This window comes from Strongylocentrotus purpuratus, unplaced genomic scaffold (genome assembly GCF_000002235.5).
Source record: "Strongylocentrotus purpuratus isolate Spur 01 unplaced genomic scaffold, Spur_5.0 spur5_scaffold_13, whole genome shotgun sequence".
Lineage (NCBI taxonomy): Eukaryota > Metazoa > Echinodermata > Echinoidea > Camarodonta > Strongylocentrotidae > Strongylocentrotus > Strongylocentrotus purpuratus.
Genome location: NW_022145598.1, coordinates 13,246,674 through 13,270,687, shown reverse-complemented (window position 1 = coordinate 13,270,687; position 24,014 = coordinate 13,246,674). Strand labels below are relative to the sequence as shown.

The 24,014-nt window shown below is 39.7% G+C and overlaps 3 protein-coding genes across 3 annotated transcripts; 1 reads left to right on the top strand and 2 right to left on the bottom strand.

Annotated features, from left to right (window-relative positions):
- Nucleotides 1–615: 615 nt before the first annotated feature.
- LOC115923187 (chondroadherin-like) lies at nt 616–3,158 on the bottom strand. The gene is made up of 4 exons (XM_030983530.1): nt 2,705–3,158; nt 2,177–2,287; nt 1,069–1,468; nt 616–994 (listed from the first exon to the last, which is right to left on the bottom strand). The coding sequence occupies exons 1-4, from the start codon at nt 3,156–3,158 to the stop codon at nt 616–618; spliced, it is 1,344 nt and encodes a 447-aa protein (XP_030839390.1).
- A 1,593-nt stretch (nt 3,159–4,751) lies between these two features.
- LOC115923004 (annexin A5-like) lies at nt 4,752–6,177 on the top strand. Its single transcript, XM_030982948.1, has 2 exons — nt 4,752–4,858; nt 5,945–6,177. The coding sequence occupies exons 1-2, from the start codon at nt 4,754–4,756 to the stop codon at nt 6,101–6,103; spliced, it is 264 nt and encodes an 87-aa protein (XP_030838808.1). The 5' UTR covers nt 4,752–4,753; the 3' UTR covers nt 6,104–6,177.
- Nucleotides 6,178–14,394: 8,217 nt separating this feature from the next.
- LOC115923186 lies at nt 14,395–22,067 on the bottom strand. The gene is made up of 4 exons (XM_030983529.1): nt 21,901–22,067; nt 19,050–19,218; nt 15,771–16,503; nt 14,395–14,909 (listed from the first exon to the last, which is right to left on the bottom strand). Exons 1-4 carry the CDS (start codon nt 22,065–22,067, stop codon nt 14,395–14,397), a joined length of 1,584 nt encoding a protein of 527 aa, XP_030839389.1.
- Nucleotides 22,068–24,014: the final 1,947 nt, after the last annotated feature.

Sequence of the window (24,014 nt, the reverse complement as noted above, 5' to 3'; positions counted from 1 at the left end):
TATAAACACCTGTATGTGAGTATACAACATTTACAACAAAGCACCAGCCATGAGCGCACAAAGAACACTGCGTCAAGCGACACCGTGTCCCTATTCGCACCTAACCCTAACCCAAATGCCCTCACATTCGAAATATCACAATAAACAGCTGAAGGGTTTGGACAATTTAACCTGCCATGCCACATATTTGTGTAATCCCATACACACGATTCCTTGACATGGTATTCAGTGCTAGAGGCTTTCAGCACCTCTGTTCGAATTTCTTATCAGTTGTATGATTTCAAAACCTCACAGTTTACACCAATTGTGTGTGTTACCTCGTATAATTATGATCAACCTTTTTAAATCATGCTAATTGCTTCCGGAAAGTTTAATTCACAATGTAATCTTAGGACCAGAACTCAAGCTTCTTCTTAAACGGGTATAACATTGTTCATTTGCCGGTTTGATCTCATGCTCTTCTGGACCTTTGCCCAAAAGACCTCCTGGCCTTCTTCATCCTCTGTCCACAACAAATAAGGCTTGTTCCGACTCAGCAAGAGTCTAACAAGGTACGGTAGATGGTCATCATCGATGTCTTCAAGGAAAATCAGGATGACCTTCTCCAACTTGGTGTCATTCAGTGTGCTCCACTGCCATACGGAGCTTGGTCATGTACCAGGTATCATCTACAGACTGGTTGCTAAGCAACAACATTGTCTTGTGGCTGTTTTCGATGACGTCATAGATGGCGTTCAAGTAGAACAATCCTGGGTGAAGATCGGCATCACCAAATATGACGCGCTCCAGATGAGGCATCCTCTGCTCCAGAAAAGGTTTCATACAGTCATTTACCCACCATTCATCGTCTTCATGGAACATGAGGTTGAGTTGGAATTCAAAGTCCTCCGGATTTCGATCTTCAGTGATCTCATGGTAACCAACGATGGCCAACTTGAGGAGATACAACTTATAGTTTATCCACCAACGGTTGAGATACACGAGAGGGTTAAAACTAAAATCGGCGCAAAACAGGCGGAAACGATAATCATGGTATTGATCCCACAATATTCATCCGGATCGAACGACCAAATTATTTGATTGACCAACACCTTTAAGGAGCTGCTAGAACAACGGGTTTGATTTTTGGGAGCAAGATCTATTTTTCCTTCGACCTCGTTCAACCATTGTCTAAACCAGGCAAGTTGGCAATCGCAGGTCAAGGGATTGCGTGCAATATTGAATCTAATCAAACTTGACGGCATGAAAGTGTTGGAGGCTACGGTCGAAATGTGATTATTTTGTAAGTACAACTGTTCAAGTTCATTTGTGCCCATAAACAGCCCTTGCTGGATGAATTTAATTAAATTATTCTGCAGCTGCAACACCCTTAAATTGTACAAACCTTGAAAAGCGTCCTTGGGAATACTGGTTAAGTCATTGTCTTGCAGACTAAGCTGACGCAGGGTCGTTAAGTTCGCAAATGTTCCTGAGGCAACTTGTTTTATACAACAACTTGTTAAGTCTAGCTCAATAAGATTTGTAAGCGGGGTAAATATGCCAGGAAGAGCGTGCGTGGTATTTAAAGAGTTTTGCCGTAGTTTAAGAATCCGCAAGGAGACCAAGCCTGAGAACAACGATGTCCCTGTCTCTTTATCAACTAAATCCTTAACTTTGAGATTTGACCGCGACATATTGAGAACCCTTAGCGCATGTGCGTTCGTAAACTGGTCACTTGATAAAATTTTCAACGGGCTATATGACATGTCCAGATTAAGTAGATGTTGCATATTTCTGAACGAACCTGTCATGGTAAATTGTTTCGAATTTGACATGTCGAGGAGTTCTAAGGAACTTACTGAAATGAGGGCGTCCTCTGACATCCGAAAAGGATTTGCATTGCCAGAAAAATTAAGTGCTTTCAAATTCGACAACCCAGTGAAGGTTTCATGATAAAGGAAGCCGAAATTGTTTTTTGTAAGAACAAGACTCTGAAGATTAGTTACCTCCCATGGTCTGAACGTGATGATACGGATGCCACTTTGATCTATCACCAGGCTACGAAGAAACAATGATCCGTCAAACCATTGAGGATCCAATGTCACGAGGTTATTACGTGACAAATCAATTTCCTTGAGGTTTGAGGCGCAAGCGAACGAAGCGCGGGGAAGTGACTGTATGCTATTCAAATACAAACTTAGGTTTTCCAGTGCATGTAGGCCACAAAATGATTCATTATTGATGTAAGATATACGATTTCCTCCAAGGCTCAGGACTTGCAGTTTTTCCAGACCACGCAGAGCAAACCCTGGAATATTTTTTAAGATGTTAAAATCTAAAGAAAGTTCTTTAATCAGTGGCTCATTTTCTTTTCGCATCGATGATATGTTCGCTGGATGAATGTACTTAATGCCTGAAGATTCAATCAGAAGTCGCTCGATTTCAATATTGCCCATGAAATACCCGACGTCGAAAGTAGGTAAGCTGATATTGTTCATGTTTAGAGTACCTAATTTGGGCAAATGTCTAAGCGCCTGAGGTTGAAGAAACGTCACATTGTTATTATCTACATTGAACTTATCGACAGAGCAATTTCTCCAAGGTAAAAAGTCATCCTCATTTATAGTTGTAAGTTTGTTGAAGGATAGATCTACTACCGCCATATTCTGCCATTCATACAAGTTTCCACACATTTGAGTACTCACCAATGTGCTGGAGATGTTACTGATCTTGTTGTGCGATAGATTTATTATGTATAGAAGAGCATTCTTCTGAAGATAATAGATGGGTAGAAAGGTAATCAGGTTATGATCTAGTTCCAATACTTGCAACTGTGGTAGAGTTTCGAATGTTCCACTATCAATGAAAGCAATTACGTTGTGACGAGCATACAGTTTTTCAAGTTGGTTGTAATTCATGAACGACGTGTTTAAAAGTTCTGTTACTTGGTTGTCACGGATGAATAATACCAGCAGTTCATGCGGAAGATCTTGGGGAATCGAGGTAAGATTGAGATGAGCACACTTAGCGATGTAACGATCCTTGACTGGGCATGTATAGTTTGGCTGTTGTGAATTGATTGGCATGTCCACTATAACCTTCTGCACGATACCTCCCAAAAAGATTACCATCGAGATCAAGAGTGTTTGCGTCAAGGAATCCATCGTGATTTGAGCCATTATGATCGTTCTCCACAAGTACACTGAGCTTTTTGTTAAAATAAAATCATCGATAACACTGATTTCCCATACTTGATTTCTGGAAGAGAAGGTATACTGCAGGTGCTAGCTTAGGCAACAGTTCCAGCTTTCGTATTCATAAAGCAAATTGTGTTTGTATTAAGAATGAACACCTTTGTTGGCTTAAAGGCTGCATATATGATTTCAGGCAAAATGGGCGTAAAATTTTGCTTCCAATAAACAACGCAGTTTCTTAAGTACCGTCTGAGGGCTTCTTATGTTTTGTTTGATTTATGTACTAGACTATTTCCTGCATGACCTTCCCGTAAGTTGATACTTGTAAGTTAACACACTCCGTGATTTGGTAAGAGCACTTTATCTCATTTAGACCAGGAAATAACTTGTGTCTTATCTCTCTCTCTCTCTCTCCCTTCCCTCCCCATCTTGCCCCTCCGTCCACCCCCTCTCTCTCTCTCTCTTTATTTATCTCTTTCTCTCTCTCTCTTGCATTCATTATTATTTTTCTCTTTCTTGTTCTATTTATCCCTTCAATTATTTTCTACGTTATATCTTCTTCTTTATATTTTGTGGTCAAGTTGGTTGAATAATCGACTGAAATTGGACAAATGGTGCGAGTGGTGGAGATTTAAAAATTTAATCTACCAGATTCTGGAATAGGTGTGCGCACGCATGTGCCTGTGTGCGTGTGATGATGTGTGCGTTCTGACATATTTAGATACTGATCACCTCATGATTTAGTCAGAATCTTCAATCTTTATTCTTTATTTCTGTACGTTTTTTGTCTTCAGATTTGTTATTTTAAGAAAAGAGATCCAATCACAATCAATTTGTATTCTGACATATTTAGGTATTGATCACCTTATGATTTCGTCATAATCTTCATTCTTTGTTCTTTATTGCTTTCTAATCGATTTTGTTTGCAGCAATTTCAGGCCAACAATTTGAGAAAATTGTACAGGACAGCAAAATGGATAATCTTCAAAAAGCTGCCTTCACGGTTATTTGTGAGTTCTGAATTTACTCGTCGTCTTCTTCTGCTTCTTTTTTTTTTCTTCTTCTTCTTCTTCTGCTTCTTCTTCTTTTTTATTTTTCTTCTTCTTCTTCTTCTTCTTTTTTTCTTCTTTTTTTTTCTTCTTCTTCTTCTTCTTCTTCTTCTCCTTATTCTTCGTGTCTTTCCTTTTTCCTTTCTCTCTCTTTGTATCTTCTTTCTTTCTTTTTTTATTTTTTTTTATTCCGTTATCCCTTTATGAAAATCGCAAAAGTCAATTGTTTATTTAAAGTTGTGATGTTAATTAATCCTTATCTCATGAAAATTGGTATCAAAATGTAAATAATAATTATTTCTTTCATATTATGACCTCAAACTCATGGTGGTTTAAGAATTTCTATATTTCTAAAGTATTCTGACAAATTATTCCATAAAACAGTGTCCGCATATGAATAATTAATATGACAATACCCTATAAGATTTTGTCACAGTTTAAGGGACACAAAGTAAAGACATTTTACTGTAATGTACCGTGTCCGTGACTGAGCTGATCTCATCCCATATGATCATATTTACAGTCAAGAGCATGTGTCAACCTCTTGCGTTCTACGTTGACTCGCTGTACTGGGCCACGAAGGGACTAGCTACCGACGATGAGAAACTCATTCGCATCGTCGTAGGCAGATCAGAGTTATAAAGTTGGTCATACGGGAGGGATGAATATTTAAATCAGAAAATAGTTAACATTCTGTCACTCCCCTCTCTGTATATATATATATCTCTCTCTCTCTATCTCTCTCTCCCTCCCCCTCTCCCTCCCTATGTCTCTGTGTCTTTCTCTCCTTCTCTCTCTCTCTCTCTCTTGCATTTTTTTCCCCCTCTCTTTCTTGTTCTTTTTTTAAAGTCAATCCTCTGTTTCTTTGTAATTTCTTCGTCATGTTTCGTGGTCAAGTTGTTTGAATATTCGACTGCAAAAATGTGGAAGTCGTAGGTTGGACCCCGTATAGGGCTTGCAATTACAAAATCACAACATCTCATTTTCCCTACGTTGCTTCTCTTCATCTCGGTCTATAAAGAGGGTATTCGCGATTCATTTTTTTGTGAGGAGGGGGGGGGGGGGGGGGTTGGAGGGACATAATAAAAAGGCCCCAATGGCGGTAACAATATACGACCACTACGCCATCTACGAGGGAGGCTAGTGACTGAGCGAAGAGGTTCATTTTTGAGGTTTCACCATCTTCAAATTAAATTAGCCCTAAATGTATTTCTTTAATATGGTCTAAATATAATTTATTGGAGCGTGGGACATCGTACAATTGTTTCCTTCCCACCCTTGGTTACATCTCAATTGTTGTTACTTTTTTAATAATTTATATACAGCCTTTTAGTACGTAACGTATAGTGAGCCGTATCGCTCTTGGAAGTGTAAAATGGCCGCAGCGCGTGCGAGCCCACTTCAAGCGCTATCACGGGCGGGAGTGGGCGATGATCCGTCCAGGAGGTAGAGGTCAGTGGTTTGTGCTGGCAATGTTCCAGCGAGCGAAAATGAGACAACCGAAGCAATGTGTTTCACCTTATTTCAACCCACTGCCTACTGGAACCGAGTGGTCCATGTATTAAGCCTATAGTGGTGAGAGAATTCGGTGATAATCGGTCAATAAGAAACTTGATCAGTGACCACCTCGCTTATGATATAGGACATTTTATTTTTTTCCCTTGAATATATTTTGTTTCCCTTTTGAATATATCTTTGGCGTTCTCTCTCTCTCTGACCTAGATCGACCTGGCTTCCATCAAGAAAATGTTCAAAGAGAAATACACCACAACCACCCTGGCCGCCATGGTCGAAGACGATACCAGTGGAGACTACAAGAATGTTCTCATTGGTATCATCAACGCAGATGCTGCACCTACCCCAGCCCCCACCACCACCTAAAGACCGGCTGGAGTCATTCCATTCACCAAGTTAACACAGTATTATAGCTGTACCGTATTATAAAGAAGAAGAACGAATTCTTAACGTTACCAAGATCATAATTACTAAGCCACCTTATGAATAGCCCAGACTAGTAACTTTTGTACTCTCATAACATCACAGGCGCTACAAGCTCTAGGGAAGGAGCCAATAATAAAGGTGGCCACTTTAGACAGGTAGATAAATGACCACTATTGTAGGTACATGCATATGACAACACTCACTGCCTGATGAAGTGGCGGTGTTTCCGTTTACATCTACCTTGATGCCATATCATTCCCATGTGAGGGTTTGGGAGTACATGGTTTACTACTGTGAGCTTTTCATAAGCTGGCTCGGGGTTTATAATCTAGGTACGGATATGACTTGTTTATAATACCGTACAGTATAATATCGTCTGAGATTTGTGAAGCGGGTGCTGGAGTACAATCGCATCAAGCGATATTATATATCTATATTGGGCATGTGCAAACAAATGTTACGTATATAGCTTATCAGATATGATGGTTAAACATCATAAAATCCGTTTCTTTTACTATACATATATATATATATATATATATATATATATATATATATAAGTACTACTACTATACAAACCCTAGCAATTCGTATTATTATAATCATACACAGCATATATGTGTACAAAACTATAAAAAAAAAAAATAGTACATATTGAAGAACTTGCACAGTACATAGAAATCTTTGGTTTTAATGGATAAAAGTAGATGAGTATTTAATATAGATGTAAATTAGAATGCACTGTGGTTTGATCTCATTCCTGTTTGTAATATTTTGAAATATTCTGAGGGTGTTGTAGAGTATTGACCTTTGGAATGTTGTGTAGGATTAGGCAATCACACATCCATGACAATAATATGAACACAAGCTTCATAGAACAGAACTTCTACAACTTTCAATTAAGACCCATTTATTGAGATATATGTATGGTCCAGGGCATCTACGTGATTTCAAGGATAAATAATATAGTACACATTCAATCCGTCAACAACAAAAGAAAATTAAAGAAATTTGTCTAGCTTTACCACCTTTTCGGTGTTTAATTACTCAATTAGAGTGGTGATACAACATCTAAAGTGACGGACAAAATAGAGAACATATGCAAGTGAAGATTAGCATATTCATGAGTTTTCATATCATAATATTCATTACTATACATTTGAAATAGAGAGATGAAGTTTTTTAGTATTATATTGTACAGTACAATGTGTGCAGGGATTTCAAATCTAGTTTCTGTGAGAATTTATCTAATCTAATGGTCAGATATTAAGATTTACATTCTAGAAACAGCATTATTATATTATGGTAACAACATTCTTCATTATAATGGTAAAATATCGTAAACTACATTAGAATACTTAGAACTACACTTTTTTGGTTGCTCAAACAGAAAACAAAAAACGTGAAATTACTGACAAGCTCAAACATTTGCAGCATAATCCTATGGTTTGTATTAAACTACGAGTGATTTATCAGAAATAAAAACCTTCTGATAAGTGACACAATGACAAAGTAACCATGGTAACATTCAATCATTGTAGATGCTGTTATGAGTTTTGTCACGCTTAACGTTTGTACCGCGGTTCATTTGTAAACTTAATGGCAATACTGCACGTTTCGATATGACTTGTTATTCGGATTACAATTAATGAAGAGATGTTTTAAACATTACAAGGAAACCTCCTAGAGTTTTCGATACCATAACAGTGTAACTTATTCCTTTCGTATTTGAATTAAAATCTCAGTTCTTGATTAAATTGGTTGAAGTTATTACCATTTTCTATAACTGGTAATGCTGATCACCCTATTATGAACGTATTCTGGGAGCAGGTTGATTACCTTGAGTATCATTTGATATCCCATAGAAATGATCGGATTAGGTGTTGCGGCACTGTATAATGTTTGCACATTCATTTAAATCGGTAATAAACATGGCTATTAAAATTGACTTAGTTTGATTTCTGTTCTCGAAAGTTCTTTGAGATGGTGTTTTCCTTGAACTTTACCATTGTCATAGTAATTTATCCATACGAAATGTTTTGCTATAAATTTCACACTGATCTTGACAATTGTACTATCAATGAAATCATTATTTCAATGCTTACACCTTATATATCTAATTCATTCAGTCTTTTTAAGTATTTTAGATAAAGACAATATATTTAGTTACTTCAGGAGGTGAAGGGGACGAATCGTAAATTGTCATTGCATTAAAGTAAGAACATAAATCATTTTTCTGATTTCTTTTTGTTTGTTTGCTTTTTGTTGCTTTTTAAAATTATTTTATTTACTTTTTTTCACTGTTCATTCAATTCACACAAAATAACAACAGAATGATAATATATACATAATTTGTCATAATACTACAAGATATTTAAGTTATATGTACATTACTTTAGCATAAATGAAATATACGATTACAAAATCGCACATTCCCATTTTTACATCTCCATATCATATTATTACAAAAAACACGCTTAGTTCCTAATTAGTACAGATATATAATAGCCAGTGGCGTACCTGGGGTACTCCGTCAGGGGGGGGGGGGGCAAGCGACCGAAACAAACAAAAAAGGCGATGCTAATTTTCAATTCCGGCGAGCGAGCGAGCAATAAAAAAATCTTTAAGTAACGTTTGGTATATAAACTGGTATTGTTGCAAGTTGGGGGTGGGAACATTCACTTGTTAGCGACGTTAAAATCATTTTTTTGCAAACGAGTGTAGCGAGCAAAAAAAAAAATCACTTCTTTTTTAAGAATTGCCACTTAAACTTGGTTCAATTTTCCCATGCAGGGCGCGGGAACAATATTGTGTTTAGGGTGATTTTATACCCATTTTAGCTAGCGAGCGAAAATACATCTTTCTCTCAATGAATTGCTACATAAAATTTGTTTCATTGTTGCAGGTAGGGGGCGGGCACAATCGTGTTTAAGGCAATGTCAATCCCATTTTGGCGGGCAGGCAACCCCCTACATTTCTCTTTTTAATGATATTGTAGCAGGTAAGTGGTGGGCACATAATTCCACGAGCTAGCGAGCGTAGCGAGCGAAAAAAAATCACTTCCTTTTATAGGGAAAATATGGTACATAAAACTTGGGTTCATTGTTCCATGTCAGGGACGTGATTATTAAAAGCGGTGTTATTTCTATTTTGGCGAGCGAGCGTAGCGAGCGAGCAAAAAAAATCACTTCTCTTTTATAGGGAAAATATGGTATATAAACTTGGGTTCATTGTTCCATGTCAGGGACGTGATTATTAAAAGCTGTGTTATTTCTATTTTGGCGAGCGAGCGTAGCGAGCGAGCAAAATTTTTGTAATGATAATTGGTTCATAAATTTCAGATTTTTTTGTTGCAGGGCAGGGCTTACACAATCATGTCTAAGGTGATGTTAATTCCGTTTTGGCGAGCACGAGCACACCAAAACTTCTTTGAATAACGTTTGGAACATAATTATTAACTGGTTGTTGCAGGTTGGGGCGGGCACGTTTGCGGTGTCAATTCCATTTTGGCGAGCGAGCATAGCGAGCAAGCAAAAAAATAGAAATTAATAAATAAACTTGTTTTTATTGGTGCAGGTCAGGATGGACGCAATCGCGCGATTCAATTCCTCTTTGGCGAGAGGGCGAAAAAACTCTTCCATTTTTAATGATATTGTTGCAGGTCAAGGGTGGGCACAATTGTTTCCAAAGCAATGTCTTCATTTTATTCGCGAGCGAGTGTAGCGAGCGAGAAAAATGAATTAGTCTCTTTTAGTAACATTTGGTACATATCTTGTGTGTTATTGTTGCCATGGTTGCAGGTCGGGGCCCGTCGGGGCAGGCACAATTGCACTCTAGGCAATACTAATCCTTTTCTTTTTTCAGGGGGACGAGCAAGTGAAAACATTTAATACAAAATAGGCTAGCAAGCAGTTCGCGCCAGCGAAGAGTTTCGAATTTGTTATATCACTTATATGTTCCTATTTTAATTTTTTCAGGGCCGTATGCGGAATATTTTTCTGGTGGGGGAGGGGGAAAGATGCGTTAAAAGTTTTCGAAGAATCTCAAAAGCAAAAGGAGTGAAGGGAGTTCGAGCGACCGAACTGGTCATGAGGGTACTTTTGCATTTTCAAAAGTAGAATTGAAGGATTTGGTATAGGCCTACACTACATTTTCAGGAAAAAACTGTACGTTTTCAAAATATCTGGGGTCAACTGCCCCTCCCCCCTGGTGCGTATGGCCATGGTCTTTTTAAAAAAAATTCCCCCATTTTTATTCCTTTCCTTTTCTTTTCCCTTTTTCTTCCTTTTCTCTTCTTCTTCCTTTTTTCTGTCCTTTTTTTCCATTTTTCTCTTTCTTTCCCTTTTTTTCCCTTTTCCTTTTTTCTTCCATTTTCCTTTTTTCTTTTTCTTTCCTTTCCTTTCTTTTCTTTTCTTTCCCCTTTTTCTTTTTTTCCCCTGGAGCCCGTCAGGGGGGGGGGCACTCTGCCCCCCCCTGCCCCCCCCCCCCATAGGTACGCCAGTGATAATAGCATCATATACAGTTGGAAGTTATTACTCATTTATAACAATATAATATGTTGTGCAATGAATGAATAATATTTCAAAAAAGAGCATCCCCACATACACACGCACACACACCACACACACACACACACACACACACACGCACTCAAACGGACAGACACACATACAATGTTACCCATTCACCCAGGGTGCTACAAGAATTTTTTTCACCACTTGCCCTGTCGGGCAAGTGGGTTTTCAATTTACTTGCCCAAACAATATTTCCACTTGCCCAAAACTTTAAAGCGAAAAAGGACTCGAGGTTAAAGCATTTATTATCTCGTAATGATAAGTTAGTGTTTTAGATAGCAAATTAATGCACATACATGTACAGTGTAACTGTACTGAATAATAACCTAATATGTCAAAGAAAATGGTCAACAAAGGATGGTTGAAGGTTTAAAAAACGCATTTTATTGATTCTCCATAAATAATCAGATTCACATGAATCTCGGCAAGGTAGAATGGTTCAAGCAGGTTTAAGTTTTTAATATTCAGTCATGTAAAAAAGCATAATGACCCTGTTGTAAAAAAATATGATACAAACATGTCATTAATGGTAGCCACATGTACCATGGTGCAACATCACATGTGTGTCTGTGCAAGCCGCTGTCATTTGGAAACGTAGGCTAATTTTCAGCTGTTAATAATTTGGGTCAACTCTTCCATCAAGAAACGTCATGTAAATAATGGGTAATCAACTATTTTAAATAAAGTACGGACATTTTTATTTCATCATTCACTGCTATAAATATCATGCCAAAATTTGTAAATTCTTACTAAATAATAATATTGAAGATATTTTACGATAAATCTCGGATAAGTATGCGAAAACTAGACTAAACAACGTCGCTAAAACCATGAAAACAAAACAACAACGGCTTATATTCTGGGGGTCTCGATACTATTATCATAATGACTCGCTCGGTCGGATCTTGAGACCGCAGTAATAAATTGAAAACGAGACAAAAACATTCATCTGATTTATATGAGCAGCGAGTTTTAAATAATATGTTCACAAATCACAATCATTAACAGTCATTATGAATAAATATCAAACATTTGACTTTTTGTACTTACTAGAAAATCCCTGTTGTTTATTCCATTCCGATTCGCACGTGTTCATTTCCCTAGAATAATGACGTCATATTTGGCGTGATTCAACCAATCGGCAATCAGAGAATAGCAAAGGCCTGTCGGTGCGGCCTGCAGAGCTAGAGAGAGAGAGCGCGAATAAGCTCGCAGCTGGTACGATCGCGCTAGCTGTCTCTAGCTAGCTCACGGCCGGCCGTGCGTGGAGGCGGAGCGGCATTCATGGCTTGAAGTGTCACTGTTGCATGCGCGCTGAGCTAGCTGAGCTGGCTAGCTGTCTGTGAAGTTTTTTCGAAATCGGAACGATCGCTTTTTTGCTTCTGGATTTTGACGACGGGTAAGAAGTTGACGGGTGAATGGTAGAGTTCTTGGACACTAGGAAATTACTGTAAAAGTATCACTTGCCCGAATCGGGCAAGTGATAATTTGATTTACTTGCCCGACGGCTCAATTTGGTTGCCCCGGGACGTCGGGCAAGCGGGTTTGTCGCGCCCTGTTCACCCTCCCTCTACATAACAAAAACTTCCCAAACTCCACAATCCCCTCTCCCTTTCCGAACCCAGCCTCATCTACATAACCGTTGGAAATCCAGTCTCTTCCATGTCCCACTGTCCAAATTATATAAAATGTTTGAGTCTGAGATAGAAATATTTGCAATGTTACCGATACAAAAATGATAAAGCAACATAGGAAAAGATAGTTAGATAGACGGACTAAATTTAGTTACAAGCGCATATTACATGCAGGAAACTGTTAAATTAGAAGATGAAACTCGAAATTCATAAATGAATAACACCTTTTGGAAGTCAAAACTTCAAGAATACATTTAAATGTTAATCAGCAGTTGGCCTACACAAACTTTCCCTTTCACAGGCACATGGCAAGGGAAGTAGGATGCAGGGTGTCCAAAGTTAGTTTACATTTTAATCAAACGAATACTATATTCGATCCACAATTTCTCATTTCATACACAAATTTATTAAGATCAATTAGTACAAATGAACTTTCAAATATTAAACTACAATTAGGTGCAATTGGAAAATGTATCGTCCAAAGAATTTCGCGATCTAAAAATTAGATGTCGGATATAAATGCGCTACAACTAAAGAAAATATCATAAAACAACGGTACCTTAATTAGCACACAAGAGTGTACTCAAGTGATTTATCAAAACATGTGATTCATCAAAGGTGAGGTAATTGCGTAAATTGCAAGTCAATATATCATACAATCATTTATATAATAATAATCTAATAGTCCACTCCAAATTTTATTAAACCGAAACGGAAATTCTTTTTGCCCAATTGATCGTGAGCCCGGCAGCCACTGAGCAGCGCCAGATCGACGTTGGTCTATCCCTTATTGTTGAACGCCAAACAAGGTAGCAACAACTCCCATCTTTTAACATCTTTTAACGTCGTTAGTATCACTTTATACTAACAATTTGATGACATCGTCTCTTAAAATGAAGATTTCCAGACCTTTGTCTGTAAAGTTTGGATGCATAAGACTGCAAAAGATTTGCCGATCTTTTGGCAATATTTTCATAATTTGACACCCATTTTTTTCTCACTAGGTACATTGTAGGTTCATGTTCCTCTTTCCATTGGTGATATCAGAATTTCGAAATTTTACCGATTTTTGTATAGATATAGAACTGTCCGCGAATGAAGGTCACGTGCGAACTATGGTCGAACCACTATACGTTTACAAGAGAAGGTTGAGTTTTGGCAAAGATGAGAAAAACTTTAAAGCTCCCCCGTTTTTTAAAGGTACGATGTCCCTTTTGCAGCCAACCTCCAATTATGTAGAACTTTGCAGGAATTATGAATATGTCATGTATGTCCTATCTGTGAAATTTAAACGTTAGAAGTGTCCTAATATTCAAATTATGCAAAGAAACTTGTTTACTTGCTAGATTTCACTGTCAGACACTATTGATTTTTTTTTTCTTCTTTGGTAATAACATAAATAAAATAAGCTGTAAAGGGTACATGGGCATTTGCCTACATTAAAAACCCACTTCTTGTGATGGCCAAAATTAAACTAATTGAATCTTTGCGCAGCATAAAACGTATGACCATTCGGTATGATGGTCTGAAAATCAAGACTATTACTTATTGACTCTATAGCTCCTAAGTCGATTTGACAACTAATAGTCGTTATTTTCCCACTTGAAGTCATTTTCAAGCCCCACCTTTTTTAGGGAAGTTCTAAATTAGTATTATCTTTCAAATGCCATTGTAATTTAACCTTTTCATTTATTTTGGCCTGCAAATGGGACATAGTACCTTTAAATTCATTTTTGGAAGAATATCATTGTTAGAATTATCCTCCGAAAAGAGATGCTCTTCAAATGCCTTCCCATTCGAAACATCACATTAAATAGCTGAAATGCTGGGGCAACTTAACAGGCCATGCCACATAATTTCGTAGACCCACACACACATTTCTGGGTACATGGTATTCAGTGCTACAGACTTTAAGCACAAATTATGTGTGCTACCTCGAATTTGATCACCGTTTTCTAATCATGTTTGCTCCCGGACAGTTTAATTCACAACGTAATCTTAGGACCAGAACTCAACCTTCTTCTTAAACGGGTATAACATTGTTCATTTGCCGGTTTGATCTCATGCTCTTCTGGATCTTTGCCCAGAAGACCTCCTGACCTTCTTCATCCTCTGTCAACAGCAAATAAGGCTCGTTTCGACTCAGCAAGAGCCTAACAAGGTACGGTAGATGGTCATCATCGATGTCTTCAAGGAAAATCAAGATGACCTTCTCCAACTTGGTGTCATTCATGTGTTCCACTGCCATACGGAGCTTGGTCATGTACCAGGTATCATCTACAGACCGGTTGCTAAGCAACAACATTGTCTTGTGGCTGTTTTCGATGACGTCATAGATGGCATTCAAGTAGAACGATCCTGGGTGAAGATCGGCATCACCAAATATGACGCGCCCCAGATGAGGCATCCTCTGCTCCAGAAAAGGTTTCATGCAGTCATTTACCCACCATTCATCGCCGTCATGGAACATGAGGTTGAGTTGGAATTCATAGTCCTCCGCAGTTCGATCTTCAGTGATCTCATGGTAACCAACGATGGCTAACTTGAGGAGATACAACTTATAGTTTATCCACCAACGGTTCAGATACATGAGTATACCGAGGGTTAAAACTAAAATCGGCGCAAAACATGCGGAAACGATCATCATGGCATTGATCCTACAATATTCATTCGGATGGAACGACCAAATTATTTGATTGACCAACGGTTTTAAGGAACTGCTAGAGCAACGGGTTTCATTTTCTGGAGCGAAATTTATTTTTCCGTCAACCTCGTTCAACCATTGTCTGAACCAGGTGAGTTCGCAATCGCATGATAAGGGATTGTTTGCAATATTTAATCTAGTCAAACTTGACGGCATTACAGTGTTGGAGGCTACGGTCGAAATGTGATTGTTCTGTAAGTACAACTGTACAAGTTCATTTGTGCCCATGAATAGCTCTTGGTCGATGAATTCAATTGAATTATACTGCAGCTGCAACACCTGTAAATTTGGCAATCCATGAAAAGCGTCCTTGGAAATGCTGGTTAATTGATTTTGAGGCAGACGAAGCCGTAGAAGGGTCGTTAAGTTTGCAAATGTTCCTGATGCAACTTGTCCTATACGACAACTTGTTAAGTCTAGCTCAACAAGACTTCCAAGCGGGGTGAATATGCCAGTAAGAGCGTGCAGGGTATCTAAAGAGTTTTCCCGTAGTTTAAGGATCTTCAAGGAGACCAAACCTGAAAACAAGTATGTCCCTGACTGTTTATCAACTAAATCCTCAGCTTTGAGATGTGATCCCGGCATATTGAGAACCCTTAGCGCAGATGTGTTCGTGAACTGGTCAATTGATGACATTTTCAACTTGCTATATGACATATCCAGAAAGAGTAGTTGTTGAATATTTCTAAACGAACCTTTCATAGTAAATTGTCTCAAATCCGTCATGACGAGGGATTCTAAGGAACCAACTGATGTGAGGGCGGCCTTTGACATTTGAAAAAGATTGAAATTGCCAGAAACATCAAGTGTTTTCAAATTTGCCAAGCCATTGAAGGTGTTATGAGAAAGAGAATGGAGATCGTTGTTTTTAAGAACAAGAGTCTGAAGATTAGTTGTCTTCCATGGTCCGACCGTGATGCGACGGATGGCACTTTGATCTATCACCAGGCTACGGAGATACAAGGATCCGTCAAACCATCGTGGATCCAATGTCGCGAGGTTATTATGTGACAAATCGATGTTCGTGAGATTCGAGGCGCAAGCGAACGAGGCACGGGGAAGTGAATTTATTTTATTATAAAACAAACTGAGGTCTACCAGTGCATGTAAGCCACAAAATGATTCATTATTGATGCTCGATATACGATTCCCTTGAAGGTTTAGGACTTGCAGTTTTTCAAAACCACGAAGAGCATACCTAGGAATGTTACTTAAGATGTTAAAATTTAATGTAAGTTCTTTAATCAGTGGCACATTTCCTTTTTGTACCAACGTTGTGTTCACTGGATGAATGTACTTTATGCCTGAAGAATCCATCAGAAGTCTATCGATTTCAACGTGGCCCATGAAATACCCGACGTCGAAGGTAGCTAACTTGATATTGTTCATGTTCAGAGTACCTATTACTGTGGGCAGATTTCCAAACGCCTTAGGTTCAAGAAACGTCACACTGTTATCATTTACATTGAACTTACGTACAGAGCAATTTCTCCAGGGTAAAAAGTCGCCCTCCTTTATAGATGTAAGTTTGTTGAAGGATAGATTAACTTCTGACATATTCCGCCATCCATTACATTGTCCACACTTCTGAGTACTGTCCAATGTAGAAGAGATGTTACTTATCTTGTTGTGTGATAGACTTATTATATATAAAAGAGCATTCTTCCGAAGAAAATACATAGGCGGAACAATAATCAGGTTATAATCTAGTCTCACGACCTGCAATTGTGGTCGAGTTTCAAATGTTCCACTATCAATGAAGGCAATTACGTTGTGACCAGCATACAAGTCTTCAAGTTGGTTGTTATTCATGAACGACGTGTTTAAAAGTTTTGTTAATTGGTTGTCACGGATGGATAATACCAGCAGTTCATGCGGAAGGTCTTGGGGAACTGAGGTTAGATTGAGATGAGCGCACCGAGCGTTGCGACGAACCTGGACATGACATGTATAGTTTGGCTGTTGTGAATTGATTGGCATGTCCACTCTAACCTTCTGTACGATACCTCCCAACAAGATTCCCATGCTTTGTTTCTGGAATAGAAGACACTGAAGGTACTAGTTTTGGCGACATCCTCGCAGGCACGTATGAGTCATATCGGAACTAACGAGTCAGCAAGTACAATACTGTATATACTAGCAGGACCCGCGGAAATCCGCGGGATCCTAGAGGGGGGCGGGGGGTGTAAATAGATATATAGAGACTGTCTAAATTAAAACCACCATGAACTTTATTTGCCATTCAGGCCATTAAGAAATATACATGTTAAGCGTCCCCGCCCGCTTCCTTTTTGGGGGCCGCCTCCTATTTTTTTTTTTGAAATTTTTTATAAAGTTTTTTTTTTTTTTTTTTTTTTTTTTTTTTTTTTGAAAGAAAAAAAAAACAGCGTCCCCGCCTGCTTCCTTTTTGGGGGCCGCCTCCTATTTTATTTTTTTTGAAAGAAAAAAAATATGAAAAGCACTGCTAAAATGTATTTCTGATTTTAAAAAAGAAAAAAAAAATTGTCGGCCGCCATCTTGAAAAATAGCCTGAATGTCAGGAAAAATGTACGGAGCGGCCATTTGAAAGAAAATAAAAAGAAAAAAAAAGGGCCTCCTCCTTCCCATTTTTCGAAAAAACAGGAAGCTAAACATGTTTTTTTTTTTAATTTGGCCTTATATAAAAATAAAAAAAACGATCCAACTGTACCGGTAGTTATTCTTTAAGCCACTGGAACTGCGTAGAGTTCCGTAGTGTGGCGTACCGACTACGCAGAAATTAGGCTGCGTATTAATGGGGAAATAGTCCCTGCGTAGGTTATGCGTAGGCTGGCGAAAAAAATTTAACAGGTTGAACTGTTTTCGTTCATCTTGCGTACCCCTTTCCGTCCCTCAGCATATAGTAACGTAGGCCAGCGTAGTTGTTACGCAACACTACGCAACTCTACGTATTGACCCCACGCCAATTAGTGACCCGCAAGTGTCACAAATAAAGTATTAAAAATATGCTCATCTGACCCTATACGCCTAAAACCCCCGAGCTTTCGGGGGTTTATGGCCCCTTGAAACCCGTGGACCCCACGCCTATATCAATCCGCGGGATTGTAGAGGGGGTGCGCAGGCAAAAAATTAAGTTTTTCATTTCGGGGGCTCTTATTTGCCATTCAGGCCATTAAAAAAATATACTTGTTTATCAACTTTCGGGGGCTCTTTTTTCTGGGGCTACCTTTTCATTAATTCATAAAAAGATAGGCCTACACTTTGTTGAAATTTGTTTAGTAGGCCAAGGTTTCAGGCTTCCTACTTCATAATTGCCTATTTAAAAAAAAAAAACATTTTTCTAGTTCAATAACTAAGTTTTCATGCATTGATTTGATGCAAGAACTGTAACATAATAGACCCTAGATTGTGATTATTTCTGACCATGAATTTCGATAATCATTTTTCAAAGTAAATTTTCACAAGATTTGATGCAAGAACTGTAACATAATAGACCCTAGATTGTGATTATTTCTGACCATGAATTTCGATAATCATTTTTCAAAGTAAATTTTCACAAGAAAATCAGACAGTCGTTTAAAAACGTAGACATTAGTAATACTTTTACTAATTCTAAGCTCAGGTTTCGTAAATCTATTCACGAAACTATATTGAAATCGCGGCAATAATGATGCAAACCAACAGATAACAATTTCAAAGTGTCAAATCTCTTCGACTCAGCTCAGGTGAACTCACACACACTACAGCGTAACTCCAGAGCTCGAACACCGGCGCCGCAGGCGTCGGACGCCTACGGTGCGCGGTGCCGGTTAGGAGCTTCCTGCAAGCTCATTTCAACTCACACACCGCACACAGCAGCATTGCACTGTGTGTTGACTGAAGGCAGCTTGCGACTGAATTGTCAGTCCAATGGTTTTCTTGTGAAAACTTTCCTTTAGAAAATGATAATCAAAATTTAGTTAGCATGGCCGTAATAATCACAAAATAAGCTTTTATTTCATACCTCCATTCACGAAAACTATACACAAATCGCGGCATTCATGACGGAAATGGGTCTCTAAGTTTGGACGTCGACGGGAAGCCCCGCGTATCCCCCTGGCTTGTGCAGCGCTACTATACAAAGGATATCCTATAGAAAGATGCTTTACTCGGGTAATCCCGACCCTGTCCATCGTGCATTTAATACGCAACTTAATGTGAGTGGATGGTCATCGGTCGTGTGTCTACGGATGCAATGTTGAATATCCATGAGGTATCTCTGTCGTCACGCATATCCTGCATTATGCATGTCGCGTCTGTTTTCGCCCTGGACGTCGACACGGAGGAGGACCTCGGGCGGAGTATAGCCAATTCCACAGAGTAGGCTCTCCCGCGGACGATGGCACCGGGCACGGGTACCCCGAGGGGAGGGTTCAGGAGGAGATAGCCGCACCAACTTGGGTCGGCGATCTCATTAAAAAACAATAGAATACAAAGGTTCGCCGAGACGTCGCGCCCCCCGCGGAGCCTTAGCGTATTACTTATATAGATGTATCAAAGTCAATCAAATATACCACAAGCAGTTCAACGTCACATTGTTATTATTTACGTAGAACTTATCGACAGAGCAATTTCTCCAAGGTACAAGGTCCTCCTCATTTATAGAAGTAAGATTGTTGAAGGATAGATTAACTTCCGACATATTCCGCCATCCATAACAGTTTCCACTCTTCTGAGTACTCACCGAAGTGCCGGAGATGGTACTGATCTTGTTGTGTGATAGACTTATTATGTATAGAAGAGCATTCTTCTAAAGAAAATAGATAGGTAGAAAAGTAATCAGGATATGATTTAGTTCCAAGACCTGCAATTGTGGTAGAGGTTTGAACGTTCCCCTATCAATGAAAGCAATGATGTTATGAACAGCATTCAATCTTTCAAGTTGGGTGTAATTCATAAAAGACCTGTTTCCAAGTTCGGTTAATTGGTTATGATGGATGGATAAGACGAGCAGGCCATGCGGAAGGTCTTGGGGAATCGAGGTAAGATTGAGATGAGCGCACCTAGCGATGCAACGATCTTGGACTGTGCATGTATAGTTTGGCTGTTGTGAACTTATTGGCATGTCCACTTTAACCTTCTGCACGATACTTCCCAAAAATATTACTATCAAGATCACGAGTGTTCGCATCAAGGAATCCATCGTGAGACGAGCCATTTTGATCGTTCTCCACAAGTACACTGAGCTGTTTGTTAAAATCAAATTAGCGATGACACTGATTTTCAATGCTTCGTTTCCGAAATAGAAGGTACTACAGCTGGCAATATCCTCGCAGGCGCGGAAATCATATCGGAAAAAATGATTTAGCAAGTAAAATACTGTATATATGTACATCAAAATCAATCAAATACACGACAAGTTCAATTCCAGCTTTCGTATTCATGAAGCAAGTAGGATTTTTATAACGCTATTGGCTTAAAGGCAGTATATATGGTTTCAGGGGAAATGGGCTTCAGATTATTGTTACAAATAAACGATGCATTTTCTCAAGAACCCTCTGTAGGCTTCTTATGACTTTATTGCACAGTCTTATTTAGACCAGGATATAGCTTGTTTCACACACTTGAATTTAATTGATTAGTATAATAAGCTAGTCATTCGTCGGTTTGCAATCGATATGTGATATGGGAATAATTATTACCATTAATCAAGTGAAGTCCTTGAATTTTCTTATTATGTTCTCCTTTTCTTTGTATGATTTCTTTTCTTAATTTCTTTGTTCCTTTATTGCTGAAGTATCAATAAAGTGATGTATGGTAGAAAGTGTATTCATTCACAACACTTGTTGAAATATTCAAGAGGCATGGATTGAAATTCGCAAGCACTTTTTAAGACCTGATGAGAATAAATCGAAAGTGCTTGTGAAGTTTAATCCATGCCTTTTGTGTATACATGTATAATCCATCAAGCGCTGTGAATTGAATTGTTTTTACTATTTTCACTCTGCATCTCGTTGGACAGCTCTTTTAAGCATTTCCAACATACACACACACACACACACACACACACACACACACACACAAGCGCGCGCACACACACGCACACGCATACACACACATATATTCACATTATTAAGAAAAATGGTGGGGGGGGGGGGCGGGGAATGAGCAATAATTTCTTGTTTTCCCGAAATTTGAAAATCGCGCCAATCGTTATTTCGCTCAGTGAGGAGGAGGTGGGTGGGGGGGGGGGGGGGGGGGGGGGGGGGGGGGGGGGGGGGGGTAGTGAGAGCATTTGTGTGTTTTTTACAGCAAAACAAAAAGATGAGGGGGGATTAACCCCCAAAACACCCACTCCTTCCCCCCCCCCCCCCCCCCCCCCCCACTGCGTACGCGCCCGGTAGTAGTAGTAGTAGTCACTATGAATATGACTGACAAAGAAAGCGGACAAAATATACAGTTCCTCAGGTAGACAAAGGAACATCCCTTCACTGCTATTATGTAAAAATGTGTAGAACAGGTGTCACAAGCATATTCACTTTCAGTTAGGCCTAAAAAAAAAAATTGATGACTTGGCGTAACGGGTCACTGAAAATTAGGGGAGGTAGGGCGATTTTTTTTTTTTTTTTTTTTTTTTTTTTTTTTTTGGTTGTTGTTGTTGTTGCTTATATTTGCATGCATGAAATTAGCCATTCATACACATACATACATACAGTGGCGTAGATAGGTCCTCAGACCTTGGGGATGATCTGATGAGAGGGGTAGACCACAATATGTTCAAATAACTCCACGCACACACACACACATATATGGACACACACACTGTGTAATAGTGACACTGTTTCAGACAACAGCAAATCAGAAAACGGATCACAGTTTTCCTTAGATGCCTTGATGTTCTTAACCACAAAATTATCAGCGGCCAGATCTTGAACGATTTCTCCGATTGTTGCTTCAATGTCCACCTTCCGAAGAACGCTGAATATAACGTGAGCACCAAATTTACCCGTGAACTGAACGCCATAGGACGCCATGTTGGGGATACAATCGCCTAGCGGTACTATGGCGTACCTGCCCGCTGCATGCACTCAGCGCGCGAGCTGGCCCAAACACGGCGCGGCAAAGCCCAGAACGAAAGCAACAAACATCCGGGTTTTCCCCACTGCGATATCGATATTTACGCAATCGCAATCGGATCAAAAAAAAATAAAAAAGCGTAGGGTCGGCGATAAAAATAGGGTCGGGCGGGTTACGCCAAGCAGGCGCGGATCCAGGGGGGGGCCGAGCGTGCCTTGGCCCCCCCCCCCCCGCAAAAAAAAAAAAAAAAAAAAAAGGAGAGGAAGAGAAGGAAAAGAAGGGAAAGAGGAGAGAAAGGGAAAAAAGAAGAGGAAGAAGAAAAGAAAAGAGAGAAGAAGGAGATCGGGGGAAGGACTTGCCTCCCCCTCCCCCCCCCCCCCAATAAAAAAATAAAAGAGAAGAAAGGAAAGGGAAAGAATAAAGATAAAGAGGAGATAAAGGGAAGGACAAAATAGGAAGAAGAAAACAAAAGAAGGGGGATATAAGTTGTAATTTTCCCGCCAACAAGGTGTAGATCGGAGGGGGGGGGGGCACTGGCATACTGATAGGGGAGGGGGGGGGGGGTTGGAAAAAATAGAATTCAAACGTGGTTTATTTATAATTCCATAACGGTGGTTTATAACAAATAATGCTGAAATGAGATAATTTTCCTCACTTCATGCGTTTGTTGGAAAATGACAAATTCCTAAATTTACAGCCAGGCAAGAAAATGCTTCTTGAGATGCCTACATATCAGGGCCCGCGGAACGGCGGGTATCGGGATCCTCGAGCCCCTCCCCCACACTTTCTTTGAAAAGGTATATTAAAGAGAAATAGAAAGAAAGAGAGCGAGAAAGGGCTCTGCCCCCTGGATTCCACCTAGGGCCCTAAGGCGGGCCCTTAGATGCTCATATGACGGTCATTTAATGCCTAAAACCCCTGATTTCTGGGGGCTCTGCCCCCTGGACCCCACGCCAAATAGTGTCCTGCTAGTGTCACAAATAATAAGGTATCAAAAATGCTCATCTGACCGTAATTAAACGCCTAAAACCCCTGAGATTCTGGGGGATCTGCCCCCTGGACCCAACCAAGAGCCCTTAGGCGGGCCCCTCGATACTCATCTGACCGTAATTGAGTGCCTAAAACCCTTGAGATTCCGGGGCTCCGCCCCCTGGACCCCAAGCCAATTAGTGACCTGCCATTGTAACAATTAGGTATAAAAAAATGCTCATCTGATCGTAATTAAATGCCTAAACTCCTGAACTTCCGGGGCTCTGCCCCCTGGACCCCGTCTAGGGCGCTAAGGCGGACCCCTGAATGCTAATCTGACCGTAAATTAAAACCTTAAACCCCTGAGCTTCCGGGGCGGACAAGGTATCAACATATGTTCATCTGACAGCAGGCGCGTAGCCAGGGGGGCGGTGGGGTGGTCCCCCAATAAACGCCGGCCAAAAAGAGAGGAGTGAAAAGGAAGAGGACGTAGGAAGAAAAGGGAATAGACAAAGAACATATTTGAAATTCAGACAAGGATTAAGAGTCGAGAACGGTACAACGAATCGTCTTCTTTCTTTAATGAATTAATGAAACGTCCAAGCTTCCGCGCTTCGCGCGGGGGAGGGCAGGGGGAACTTAATTCAGACGAGGATAATTTTCGGGAACGGTACAACGAATCGTCTTCTTTCTATAATAATTTAATGAAACGTCGAAGCTTCCGCGCTTCGCGCGGAAGGGGGGGGGGGAATTGATTTAGACAAGGATTAAGAGTCGAGAACGGTACGACGAATCTTCCTCTTTCTCTAATGATTTAATGAAACGTAAAAGCTGTATTCAGACGAGGATTATTTTCGAGAACGGTACAAGGAATCGTCTTCTTTCTCTAATGATTTAATGAAACGTACAAGCTTCCGCGCTTCGCGCGGGAGGGA